The 13,306-nt window shown below is 45.0% G+C and overlaps 1 protein-coding gene across 1 annotated transcript; it reads right to left on the bottom strand.

Moving 5' to 3' along the window:
• Positions 1–203: 203 nt before the first annotated feature.
• On the bottom strand, positions 204–5,394 carry CD24 (CD24 molecule). The gene is made up of 3 exons (XM_069598247.1): positions 5,306–5,394; positions 4,622–4,792; positions 204–1,862 (listed from the first exon to the last, which is right to left on the bottom strand). The coding sequence occupies exons 2-3, from the start codon at positions 4,688–4,690 to the stop codon at positions 1,695–1,697; spliced, it is 237 nt and encodes a 78-aa protein (XP_069454348.1). The 5' UTR covers positions 4,691–4,792; positions 5,306–5,394; the 3' UTR covers positions 204–1,694.
• Positions 5,395–13,306: the final 7,912 nt, after the last annotated feature.

The raw sequence follows: 13,306 nt of genomic DNA, 5'->3' as shown, positions 1-13,306 counted from the left end.
ACTTCAAGCCTGAAAGATGTCAGCTTTTAGATGAATTGTTTTATCAAGACATGTTGCTAGTTGCCAGTGCAAAACAGCTTAACTGTAATGTTCTGTTTAATAGGAAAATATTGAGGTATGTCCCTAGTGGTTTAAATACTCATACAACCATGACAAACTCACAAAGTATTCCAGGCATTGGGAAAAACTTATAATTCAATGGATTGCTCTTTCAGCCATCTCTTTTTATTTACAGTTTGTGTTTAATGCAAATCAATTTCATAACATGAAAAGTTACTATGAATCAAAGCATAAATACACAAACACAATATACAATCCAAAACAGATATACAGCATTCAGGTGTGAAACAAAAGGGAGTGTTCATTCACACACACAGTAGCTTGAGATCTGTTGGCTGTTTATTCCAGTGTTGGTTTCTAAAGATGGGGAAAAAAATGACTTTGGTTTTCAAAACTACTGTGGCCATATTAGATTCTGGAATATCTAAGCATCAGTGTGTGACCATGTGAACAAAAGACTTTAGGGAGTGTCTATTTTTAAAAAGGTTGCTGTGCATCAAGGCAGTTGTGAGAAGATTTACTTTCCAAAATCAAGCCCATTTTAGGCTTAGGACCAGGTTCTAACTATCTAAAAATATCAAATGATAACAAAAAGTGTTCCAAATGTGGCTACTCTGATTCAGTTTAAAAAGAAGTATTTACAGAAAAGAGTATAAAAGTTTTTCTAAAGTCAATGTAAGCAAGCTCCAGTATTGACTTCACAAATATTTGATTTACAGTTTGGCTCCTTCACATATTAGCCTTTTTCATTTCAAAATTTGTCAATTTTACCTTCGAAACAGATCATTTTTTAAACTGTAAAAGTTATTCAATGTATGCAGAAATAAAAAATATTTTGAAATTCATTAACAGCAATGTAATTCTATTCTTTGTTATCTGTTCAAATGAATCTAGTGTTCTTTTTGAATAGGAATAGTACGTAAGCAAAATGTATTCATTATGCTTGAATTTGGGGTAGATTAATCCATCTTTGCCCTGGCACTGTATAAAAAGTCAAATGCAATGTCAGCCCAAAGCCCCAGAGGAAAAGTTCAGTTCCCAAGAGAACAGTTGATAGCTTAACATAAAATTTTATCTATCATATGTCAGCATTAAATTAGTACTGCTGAAACAACACTTTGAGAATTTACAGTAACTCCTGGAAGTTCCTGCTAATGTACATACAGATAAAATCACAAAAGCTTTCTGTTTTACCTAATTGTTTTATGGCCTTATAAATTTAATGAACCAAATGCAAACTGAATCTGTTCCACAGCCCATTCTTTATCTCTATGTAAGATAAAATCTATTCTCATTTTCAAGGTAGAGCTTTATGTGTCCATACTTCTTAAGCCACATTTAAGGAAATCATCTCAACTAATTTTGGATGTTGTCTCTCTTCATCTTGAACAGGTAACTCCAGCAGATTTAATATTGGCATTCATCATCTAGTCAAACCCTTCACATGCTCTTCAAACAAATTTGGGATCCTCAATAATTTCTGTCAATTAAATAAGGTGTGGAGTTAGCAGATTTATTCAATGAAGATTTCTTTTTCGTTTTTTTTTTTTTCCTTTGTCACACAGGATGTATAGATGCCATTTGAACTGGATTTAGAAGATGGTGAAGTACAGATGTTTCTTCGCCTGAGTCTCTTAACAGTAGAGATGTAGAAGGGAGACCGAGATCACAAAGAGACTGGCTGTTGACTGCAGAGTACCATCGCTTGCCTTGGTGGTGGCATTGGCTGGATGAGGGGCAGGTGAGGTAGTCTGGGAGGAGTTACTTGAAGGTGTTACAACGGTTGTTTGATTTGAGTAAGTCTAAAATATATAAGAAGTCACACTGATCAATTTCCACATTACAGTTGTCTCTCCACATACATTTAATATGCCATTAAGATAGATGATACAGTCTGAGGTTTTTTCCCATTATTCCCTTACCCACATCATTTCATTCTGAATTTCTTAGTCCCACCAAGATCCTTTAGTTTCAGAAACAACTACCTAGTGATGATTAATGACTGCAAGTAACAATAACTAAAAACAAGCAAACAAAAATGTTCTTCAATAACTATGTAACTCCCAAGTGTATGACTTGACCCTTAATTCTTTATAAAGTAATAAGGAACCAAGGTACCTAACCCACTTTCTGTGATTATACTGACTTACTGGTGTTACAAATAGGCTTCTTCTACTTTCTCAAGAAGGGGGAGATTTTAAAGTTGCACTAATTATTTGGATTTTAAAACACGGTAATTCGAGACATATGTTTTGAGAATTGAATGTCCTCATGAATTCGCTGGGTAACTTTCACCTACCTGTTTAGTACAACTTTGCACTAAACTTAAGGGGCCCTGGGTATCTTATCTGCTCCTTTGAAGTCTGGAAATCATATACAGCCCTTCTCAAAAATGGCCACAATATTTGTCTTAAGTTGAAAAATATAACGAGCCTCTGCCTTAAGGCAAAATGATCTCACCCAAAGCATCATAAAGTCGGAATGACTTCACAACAGATGAGAAGGTTTGATGTTGTTTTCACAAGCAGCAGCCCTCCTGCCTGGTCACTAAGCCCAGCACTGTGGCCAAGGACCAAGGTCCCCCAGCACCCCAGTGCCTGAGTGGCATCATTCACCACACTATTTTTCAAGTCATAAAATGCACAGTCCAGCAGGGCACATGGTAATCTCTCCTTTGTCAGGAAACAAAGGCAGATGGGAGATTTCAGCTCTCACTGCAAGAGAGGGTTTTAAAGGGCTTCTGATTACAGCCGGGACAAGAACCTGGCACCAAGCAGGTCTGGGCCACATGTATGTTTGGCTACCTATTAATTCAAAGATAAAACCATTTTATCCTTTGTTGTAAATCCATAGAAAACCCAGCTTCTTTTGTTGTAAAACCCATAAGGACATTCAGCAAACATCGACTAGAAATTTTATAAAGCCTATCTAAAATAGACTAATTTTAAAAATCTCAATAAAATCAAATATATTTATTTGGCACCTACCCAAAAGAGTATGCTACCAAGAAGAAAAGCACTCCCAGTAAAAGGAAAGCATTAATAATATAGGGAACAATATAAAACAGGGCTCCTTATTTGGGGGCAAGACCTGATTTGGGATCCCTGAAGGTAATCTCTTATCCAACAAAGCCTTGGTGCATCAGGTGAGTTTAAAATAAAAACAAACCTGAGCCCAGTGCATCCATAGGAGAATCAAAGGGTCCTCTACACCAACGAAAAAAACTAATGTTAATATATGAAATTGACAGTAAACATAAGTTTCCCTACTAAGCTACCAAAGATTTATTTGCTTAACCTCAAACCCTCTGAAATTTAGGGGTATGGGACTGAATCTGGCTGGGAAAGGAGACGAGGCGGGGTGGGAGAGACCAGCTTTTCCAGTGGCCACGCCCCTCCCCCACTGAGGAATCGAGAAAGGCTCGGGAGAGCAGCCGACCCGCAAAACAATAGGGTACAGTTACCCGGTCCGCGGAGCGGAAGACGAGGAGCGCTCCTCTCTCAGGCTGCGCTCCCAGGTGAGCCCGGCGGCTGGATGTCTGGGGACCTGGCGCACCCAACTTTTTCGGAAGAAGTGTCCAGGGGACCCTCCTCAGAAAGCCCCAACGGAAGGCGATGGAGACCCCACCGCTGGGGCACCCCTACCTACCCTCCAAGTCCAAGCTACCGGAGACAAATGCCCCTTCTTGCCCTCCCAGCGCCCCCCACCTTCGGTCTCTCAGGCTCAGCCGCCGCTGGCCTCCCTCGCGGCCGCCGCGCACCCACCCGCCCGACACCGTGGGCAAGACGTGTTCCCGGGACAGAGGGTCTGAGGAGGCCGCGGGGACAGGGACAAAGCCTGGCGGGGACTCGGGACCCAAATGTCCCATCGGCCGCCTGTCCAGAGATAGCCAATCTGGCTAACAGAGGGTTCCGTTGGTGACCTGTAAGGTCGTGCCCAGGAGAGCACAGGGTCAGGAGAGGGTCCCCCCTAGACTTCAGCCCCGAACACGCGGGACTGAGGTGGGTTAACAGGGTCAGTGAATGGGGCTTGCTCGGGATCCACGAACTAGCTCTGAGTGGAGGATGGGCGAGAGCTGCGCCCCCCGAGGGGGATCTTCTTCTCTCTTTGTGTGATGCGCTAGGGGACGCGAAGACACTCGTACAGGGAAGCGGGGCGCTCGTGGGATCCGGGGACGACCTCCCCAAAGGGCCTGAGGTCTCTGGGTGCTCCAGGGGTGGGGGGCGCATTTTTTCCCGCTCTGCGTGAAAGCGGGCGGTGGGCGTCAGGCAGCCTGTGAAGGGCTGTGCGAAACCTGGGGTGGGGCAAGGTCCTCCTAGCCCACGCGTGGAGGTGCTTTGTTCTCGGGGCTGCCGAAAGGGTGGGGACAGCCTGCCAGGAAGTGGAAAGTGGGCTCCAAATTGCCGCCCCCTCTCGCCCCAGATCAGATTGTACTAGATTCTCTCTCCTAGTTCGGATCCACAACCGAAGGTGGGGGCGCAGACCGTTCCCTGGGGGCGGTCCCACCCGCCTCGGGCGCGGCCCCTGAGCCCCTGAGCCTCGCCGGGCGCCAGGACCTCACCTGCGTAGGTAAGAGCAGCGCCAGAAGCAGCAGCCCCAGTCCGAGCCTGGCTACGATCGCTCTCCCCATGTCCGCTCCGTCGGTGCGCAGCGCGTCTCGCTGGATTGCAGGGTGCCGAAGGACCGCTGGCGGGGTGCAGGCAAGGTGGGGAGCGCGGCCGGCGGGCGGGACCTTATATACCGGGCCAGCCACAATAGCCGTGACGTGGCGCCGCCCGCCCACCCGCGCTCCCCTCCTCCACCGCCGCCCCCAGCGCGCGCCCGCCGGCCGCCTCCCCTCCTCTCTGCCTCCCGGCCCCCGCTGGGTTCGCAGCGCCCTCTCCCTCCGCCGGCCCGGAGACCCCGGGGCGGCAGGTGGGCGGCCGGCGCCGCCGGCTCCCGGAGGGATGCTTTATGTTTTCCCCGGGCGGGCAGTGTGCAGGCTGGCGCAGGCCGCCCAGTGACTCCCACACAGGACCCGGGGCGAACTCGTGAGCCGCACACTCCGCTCCCAGGCCCGTGCCCAAGTTTCCTTTGTTTTCCCGGACCTGCCATCTTATCCCCCCAAAAGAAAAGTCTTCAGCCTCCCGCGCAACGCGCGGCCTCCAGTCCCGGCTCTAGCTGCTGCGCGGACCCCGACTTGGGTTTTCTCAAATCTCCGCCCCGTAGGAAAGGGGAATTTTCGCGCTTTGTGGGTGTCCCGGACCTGGCAAGGGGCACCGGGCGCCGGCAGGCGCGCGCCCTTCCCAGGCTGGCGGGTCGGGCTCGCAGGCGGCGCCCGCGCTCGGAGCACCGCGTGTGCTCTGCCCCTCGCTGGTCGCGCCCTCCCTTCCCCCCCGCCACTCGCTTTGTTTTTGGAGCTCCTGGTGCTCGCCGGGCTGTGAGGGTTCCCTGGGGCATCCCACGTCCGCATCCTCCCGAGAGGTGGGGAGCCGCCCACCGGGCGCAGACTCGCTGCCCCGACACTGGCGACAACTGAGTTTTGGTTCTCGGCGCTCCTCCCTGCCGCCGCTGGCGGACAGGGGCGAAGAGACCGTGACCTGCCCTGACGGATGGTCCCCCTCCCCAGCCCTAAAGGCCCCTTCAGCCCTCCCCACGTGGCTTTGCTACTAGGTCCCACCCAGGGAGCGGGAACCTCCCTGGCGGTCCCTCTAGAATTCGCTGCCCCAGTGGAATTCCTGGGGACAGGCTTTTTTGGCCTCTGTTGCAACGCACTTGCTCGTTGTTATCTGTTTAAAGAGCAAAAGCTTTGGGGATAAGGCTATTACTTTTCCATAGCTGCCATTAGGCAGTTTAATGAACTGGCGCCTGTAGGAGATTAGTCCTTATTCTGCAGATTTGAGTAGAATATATTTTCCAACCATCCTACTGTGAAAACTTTCAGGCATACAGTGAAAAGTAGAAACTATTGTACTGGTGGACGTTTTAAATTTTAATTTGTAATTACGTTACTTAATCTTTTTTATTTAAAGTTTGCCCGACTGTTTTCCGGTCTTGGAAGCAGAGTCCAAACACAGTAAAACTATTGTTGGTTAGTGGCTCAGTGCTGTCCGACTCTTTGCAACCCCATGGACTGTAGCTCGCCAGGCTCCTCTGTCCATGGGATTTTCTGGCAAGAATACTGAGGTGGGTTGCCCATTCCACCTCCAGGGGATCTTCCCGACCCAGGGATGAAACCGCATCTCCTGCTTGGCAGGCAGATTCTTTATGGCTGAGCCACCGGGAAGCAGTATGGCTGTAAATGTATTTAACTGGTACTTTTGCAGAACAGCCTAGTTAAACAAGGTTTGTTTTATGGGAGCAGAGTAGAAATGGAATCCACAGTAGCCGGTCTGTGACTGAATGGGCTTGTGCCCTACTGGCCAGTCACTTTAACTCAGTAACTTTCCACTTTAGTACATACTTGGGAACACAGGCATTTCTGTCCTGCACCAGCGGACTTTCCTGTTTTACAGTGTTATCACACTGTTTAGAAATAACCTGGTCTTTTCCAGGGCATGAATGGGCTGTGGCCCAGAAGTGCCTAGTCCCAAGGAAGGTCCCGTAAGTTCTTCAGAGAATGGTTGTTGAGCTAAATGGTGGTATTCACAGGATACATTAATTGTTTTGTCCTTCATCTTCTTTTCCTATTCCTTCTTTCCTCCTCCTCCCTCCTCGTTATTGATTTCAAGAGATGAACTAATGGAGTGCTGAAGAAAAGACTCTAGAGCCAGCTCTCCTTGGTCCAAATCCTGGTTGTGCTACTTCTACCTGAGGCAAAAAGCCTCAGTTTCTTCATCTTTAAATTGGAGATAATGGAGACATTATTAAATTTATTAAAGGGTTATTGTGGGACTTGCCTAGCAGTCCCATGGCTAAGCCTCCACACTGCCAGTGCAGGAGGCCCAAGTTCAATTCCTGGTTAGGGAACTAGATCCCACATGCCCCAACTGGGAGTTCTCATGCCACGACTAAAAGATCCTGAGTGCCGCAACTAACAATCCCACATACCAGAACGAAGATCAAACTCCCATGTGCCGCAGCCAAAACCTGGCCCAGCCAAATCAATAAATAAATATTAAAGGGTTAGAACAGAGCCTGTCTCACACGGGGAGCTCTCAGGTAATGTTTGCTCCTGCCCTGAAGGTCCCAGGCACCTTCTTTGCTGCTGTATGATTCATGAAAGACATACCAAGCACCAAGAAGTACTTAAATCTGGTAAGGCGCCTCATCACCAGTTAATGATCACGCACAATTCACAAAGCCTTGAGCTGACATGTACATTTAGCAGAGTGCCTGGCACATAGTAAGGACTCACTAAGCTGCCACCTCTACTGCTCTAGGATCTAGTCATCATAATGTGGCTTTTGAAATCTTTCATTTGTTTAGCAATTTCTCTTTTTTTCAGCATCTTTGCAGGTGGTATTTTCTATGGGCACCTATGAGGTCAGTAAGGCAAACTTCATTTCTGAGGCACAGAGAAGTTAAGTTACTTACCCACAGCCACATAGCCAGTTTATAGTGCCTCACCTAAAGCCAGAACCAAGGTTTCCTGACCCAGGTGCCAAGTGTTTTCTGAGAGGCCCATCTCCCTTACCCCACATTCTCTTCGTTGAGCACTCAAATCAATATTTACTGGCTGAATAGGGTAATATTAAGGGAGCAGATTAATTTTCTTTTTAAGGTAAAATAGTAATCCTAATTCTAGGGGGACAGAACATATTTGACATTTTCAGCATTTGTCAACAAAATGGATGTGAAATGTGATAGCAATTCCATGCATTTAATTTTGATGTATCCTGGTTTTTTTAGCTAAGCTTTTGTTCCACACCCAGGAACTCCAGCCGGGAGATGGCAGTGAAGGTAACCAAGTGAAGGAGCATTTTTGGTTGAGTAGGTTCCAAGTCCCCCTGCTAGAGTTTGTTCAATCATCGGATGATGCAGCCGGACTCTCTGTGGGGACATGCTGCCCCCTACCGGTCATATACCAGAAAATAAAACCCCTCTGTTGTGCGAACTATAAAAGCCTTGAAATGTTGAAGCCTTGTAAAGCTAATAAACTTTACTAAAGAGCCTCTTGATGAAGGTGAAAGAATGAAAAAGTTGGCTTAAAACTCAACATTCAAAAAACTAAGATCATGGCATCTGGTTCCATTACTTCATGGCAAATAGATGGGGGGAAAGTGGAAACAGCGGCAGATTTTCTTGGGCTCCAAAATCACTGCAAACAGTGACTGTGGCCACAAAATTAAAAGACGCTTGCTCCTTGGAAGGAGAGCTATGACAAACCTAGACAGCATATTAAAAAACAAATGTCACTTTGATGACAAAGGTCTCTATAGTCAAAGCTATGGTTTTTCCAGTAGTCACGTATAGATGTGAGAGTTGGACAATAAAGAAGGCTGAGTGCTGAAGAAATGATGCTTTCAGACTGTGGTGCTGGAGAAGAGTCTTGAGAACCCCTTTGGACAGCAAGGAGAACCAACCAGTCCATCCTAAAGGAGATCAGTCCTGGGTGTTCATTGGAAGGAATGATGTTGAAGCTGAAGCTCCAGTACTTTGGCCATCTAATGCAGAGCTGACTCATTGGAAAAGACCCTGATGCTGGGAAAGACTGAGGGCAGGAGAAGTGGGTGACAGAGGACGAGATGGTTGGATGGCATCATCGACTCAATGGACATGAGTTTGAGCCAACTCTGGGAGATGGTGAAGGATAGAGAAACCTGGCATGCTGCAGTCCGTGGGGTTACACAACTGAGCAACTGAGCAACTGAGCAACAATCAGTCTCTTAGGCGAATCTGGTGTCTCCATTGTGGGGACAAGAATGTGAGAAAGCCAGTCTTCTCATCCATGCTGATGGGATTATGGAATGGAATTTTATATTTATCAATATTAAAAATATATGTCCCCTTACACCTAGCAGTTCTAATTTTAGGACCTTAGCCTACAGATATACTTACAGAAATGCAAAAGGGTATATTTTCAAGGATATTTTGCAGCATTGCTTTTAAGAGTAAAGCATTAGAAATCACCTAATTATCCACAGATAATGTCCCAACTAATGATAGTATATCCAAATATCACAAAATATTATAAATCATTTTAAAAAGCATAATATATAATACAAAGGAAAATATCCAAATAAATTGGATAAGTGAAAAAAAAAGTAATGTACAGAATAGTGTATATACTAGGGAACTGTGTTTTAGAAAGAGAGAAAGAAAAGGCTAGGCAGAAAGAAATTATTATTATTTCCAAAGGAATAGGCGAGAAATAGATAGTGGCACTTGCCACTGAGGAGGAAGCTGGCTGGTCAGGCCACAGAAGAAATAAGAGCCATTTTTCATTATACGCTGGTTTGTACTCCATTCACAAATAGGTAAAATTATTTAAATAAAGTAATGTCAATACATTCTGTGGCTGACTCCTATAAAGCAAATGTGTTTCCACCCCACCTCCCCCCACCAAGGAGCCCTCCTTCCATCATTCACAGGTTCTTGAAATTATAGTTTTGCCTCAGTTCATCCATTCTATGACAACTCGCCCCATTAAAAGAGTAATATAGGTCCAATATAGAAAATTTTGGAAAATACAAAAAAATTATAGTAAAGAATATTAAAATCACCCATAGCCCACTAACCAGAAATAACCACTAATAATAAATTTTTAATATTTTCTTTTTGATTATATATGTATATATTCAGATTTAGAGTTTGCTGACTGACTTGTTTTGCTGAACTAGGAGCAAATATGCATAAAGTTATCTTTTTTTTCCACTTGATAGAAAATAATAAAACCTTAATCATAAAATTTGAAATCACATTACATGACTAATGAAATGATAGGGTGACCTGTGCAGGTGACCACCAGGGTTTCTGCAAGATTCAAATTCACCTAGGGCTTCCTGGCTTCAGTTTGGTGCACTGGGAGCAATTATCTGCTCCAAATATTGATGGGGGTGATTCAGGCTTTGGGGGTTGGCAGGACTTCCAAGACAGCAGTGTCAATTTCTGGACTTTTTTGGAGGTGAGAGTACACTAGGGTCTCCGCATCCCTGATCTCCAAGAAGGGATGTCTGTGGTCCCCCTGCCCAACCTTGTCCTCCCTCTATCCCAACACCCTAGAAAGACTTTAGTTCAGCCTTATTAGCATTAGACAAGAGAAGCTGATAAGGATGACAGCCAATAGCATTGTATCTGAATTTGTGTTATCTCAGGACATATTTTTGGCAGGCTTTACTGTATTTTTCCTTGTCATTACATATTCTTCAAAAATATTATTCATAATGACTTTACAAAATTCTTTTTTATTGGATGTTCCTCTTATAGATAACCTCATAAACATCCTAACACACGCATTTTGTTTTCATTTCTAGCTATTTTCTTACAATACATTCCTGGTTTGGACCCTGAAATAAACTGCCAAGTTGTTGTCTAGAAATGTGCACTTAAAACAGCAATGTGTGGGATTGTCAAATCCACAGATCTTTGCTAAATGTGAGAACTATATATTTTTTTTAATTCCATAGGACAAAAATCTCATTTTTATTTGCATTTTCACTATTGTTGTTATTGCTGTTAAGTCACAAAGTTGTGTCTGACTCTTTGTGACTCCATAGACTGTAGCACGCCAGGCTTCCCTGTCCTTCACCACTTTCCCAGAGTTGGCACAAACTCATGTCCATTGAGTCAGTGATGCCATCCAACTATCTCATCCTCTGTCGTGCCCTTCTCCTCCTGCCTTCAATCTTTCCCACCATCAGGGTCTTTTCCAATGAGTCAGGTTTTCGCATCAGGTGGCCAAAGTAGTGGAGCTTCAGGTTCAGTATCAGTCCTTCAGTAAATATTCAGGATTGATTTCCTTTAGGACTGACTGGTTTTTAGCGGCTATTTGTTGGTCATTTGGAATTTTCTTTCTATGAATTGCTCTGCATACATTTTTCATATCCACAGAAGTGGCGTGTCATGCGTGTGCTCAGAGTGAGGAGACAGTAGATTGAGATGTTACTTGGTTAGTTCATCTAGAGCCTGCATATGGAAAGGATGCAAAGGTGAGTCAATGTAGTCGGCAGGGCTTCACAGAGAGATCTACAACATTTTCCAAGATAGTCAGAACATGTCTTCAGACCCTGAAATCCTCCTTGGGGGTACACAATTGCAGGTGATAAAATCTGGGTGAATGAGGGTGAGATCAGACTTTCTGCAACCTTACTGGTCTCTCTTGACACTTGGTCTTATATACATGAGAGTAAAACAATTCTGTAGGTAAACTCTAAACATGTACTACAGGCCACAGCCACGAGACCTAGAACATCTCTTCAATCCTGGAGATATACTACACACTTCGTGATTACAGGGTATGGTACCCTGAGGCACGAACTTGGTCCTCTTAATCACTTTCAGCCTCAAAGAGGAACACATCCTAGTTCAAATACATTTTGAAGTTAGAATATTTACTGTAGGTCTTAGTTGTTCACATATCTGTGGGTATCACGCTAGTAAGTTCTTGAGTCAGCTGAAAGTCTCTCCCTATTCTGTTCTTATGTATTGTAAGAACCCTTTGTTGTTTAGCTGCTAAGTCATGTCTGGCTCTTTTACAACCCCATGGACTATAGCCCACCAGGCTCCTCTGTTCATGGGATTTCCCAGGCGAAAACACTAGAGTGGGTTGCCATTTCCTTCTTCAGGGGATCTTCCCAGCCCAGGGATCAAACCCACATCTCTTGTGTCTCCTGCATCGATTGGCAGGCAGATTCTCTACCACTGAGCCACCTGGGAAGCACTAAGAACTTTTTACATATTAAGAAACATTTGCTCTAGAGATTCATATGAGTGAGGCTTTTGGTCATATGCTTATAACTGACAAGAGTCCAATTAAGGCTGAGGGTAGCCAGACAGTACCAAGTGTACCAGTCTTGAAGGGACCCTACAGTATCATCAGAAGTAACATGAGAAAGGAAACATTTTCTGTAAAACCATCCTCTTCAGAAAATTCTATATGTGGTTAAAAGAAATATTTGATACGCACAAGGGAAAGTACTGAATGTAGTAATATCCAAACTGTTACCTGTTTTCTTGTTTATTTTGCCAGCTAATTTGTTTGAGATAATGCAGGACATGTTGAATGGTATAGCCACTGGGGAGTCCCTCTTCCTTCAATTTCTGAAACTGTTCTCTCAAGAAAGGTAGAAATGGTGGTCCAGTGGTAAAGATCCACCTGCCACTGCAGAGGACACAGGTTCAACCCCTGGTCCGGGAAGATCTCACATGCTGCTAAGCAACAAGTCCGAGTACCACAACCGCCGAGCCCTTGCTCTGGAGCCCGTGAGCCACAACTACTGAAGCCCACGTGCCTAGAGCCCCTGCTCTGCAACAAGAGAAGCCACCACAAGAAGTCTACACACCGCAACTAGAGAGGAGCCCACGTGCAGCAATGAAGAGCCAGCACAGTCCAAAAAAATTAAGATATGAAAAAGAAAAGTAGAAATATTTTTAAATATTGAAGACACAACAGTTAGTTATCCTGCCCAGGATACCCAAATATCTTGGTGACCTTCTACGTATTCTCAGCACTTTTTTTCTGCCCCAACAAGCTACATTAGCACCAGTAGCTCTTTAGTTGTTCCGTCGTGTCTATGACTCTTTGCGACCCCATGGACTGTAGCCCACCAGGCTCCTCTGTCCATGGAATTTTCCAGGCAAGAATACTGAAGTGAATAGCCATTCCCTTCTCCAGGAGATCTTCCTGACCCAGGGATCGACCCTGGGTCTTCTGCATTGCAGGTGGATTATTTACCATATCAGTCGCCAGGGAAGCCCAATAACGCTGGACAGCACCAATTCCCAGGGGAGTCATTGGGAGCACAGGTCTGGGGAAAGTCAGGCCTTCAGAGGGCGTGTGGTTTGTGCTTCCTAGAGTTTAAGATCACGAGGGACGGCATTATAGGTTTATTAATTAACCACAAAGGGTATAACATAACTTATAAAGCATTAATCAGTAAAAGGCACACCTATGACCGAATGAGTAAACAAATAATTCAAAATAATTAGCATTTATTCCCTGGTTGTGTAGCTGCCATTGCAAATAAGGAATTTCAGAATATAGTGCTTAATTTGTAATTTTTTCCTTTAATTGCGTCTGCCACCTGCTGTTAATTTGAAGCAAATTAAACCCCGAAGGCAGCATCCAAAAGTAAGAAGACTAAGCATATTTCAGCTTCAGGCAAAA

The sequence above is a fragment of the Ovis canadensis genome, chromosome 8 (assembly GCF_042477335.2).
Source record: "Ovis canadensis isolate MfBH-ARS-UI-01 breed Bighorn chromosome 8, ARS-UI_OviCan_v2, whole genome shotgun sequence".
NCBI lineage: Eukaryota > Metazoa > Chordata > Mammalia > Artiodactyla > Bovidae > Ovis > Ovis canadensis.
This window is presented reverse-complemented; position numbering and strand designations above follow the sequence as displayed.

Excerpts from the sequence above, each read along its gene's own strand:
- CD24 (XM_069598247.1), bottom strand. The coding sequence starts at position 4,690 with ATGGGGAGAGCGATCGTAGCCAGGCTCGGACTGGGGCTGCTGCTTCTG. Across the intron at positions 1,863-4,621 it reads CGCTGCTCTTACCTACGCAG|ACTTACTCAAATCAAACAAC; the intron begins GTGAGGTCCTGG and ends TATATATTTTAG.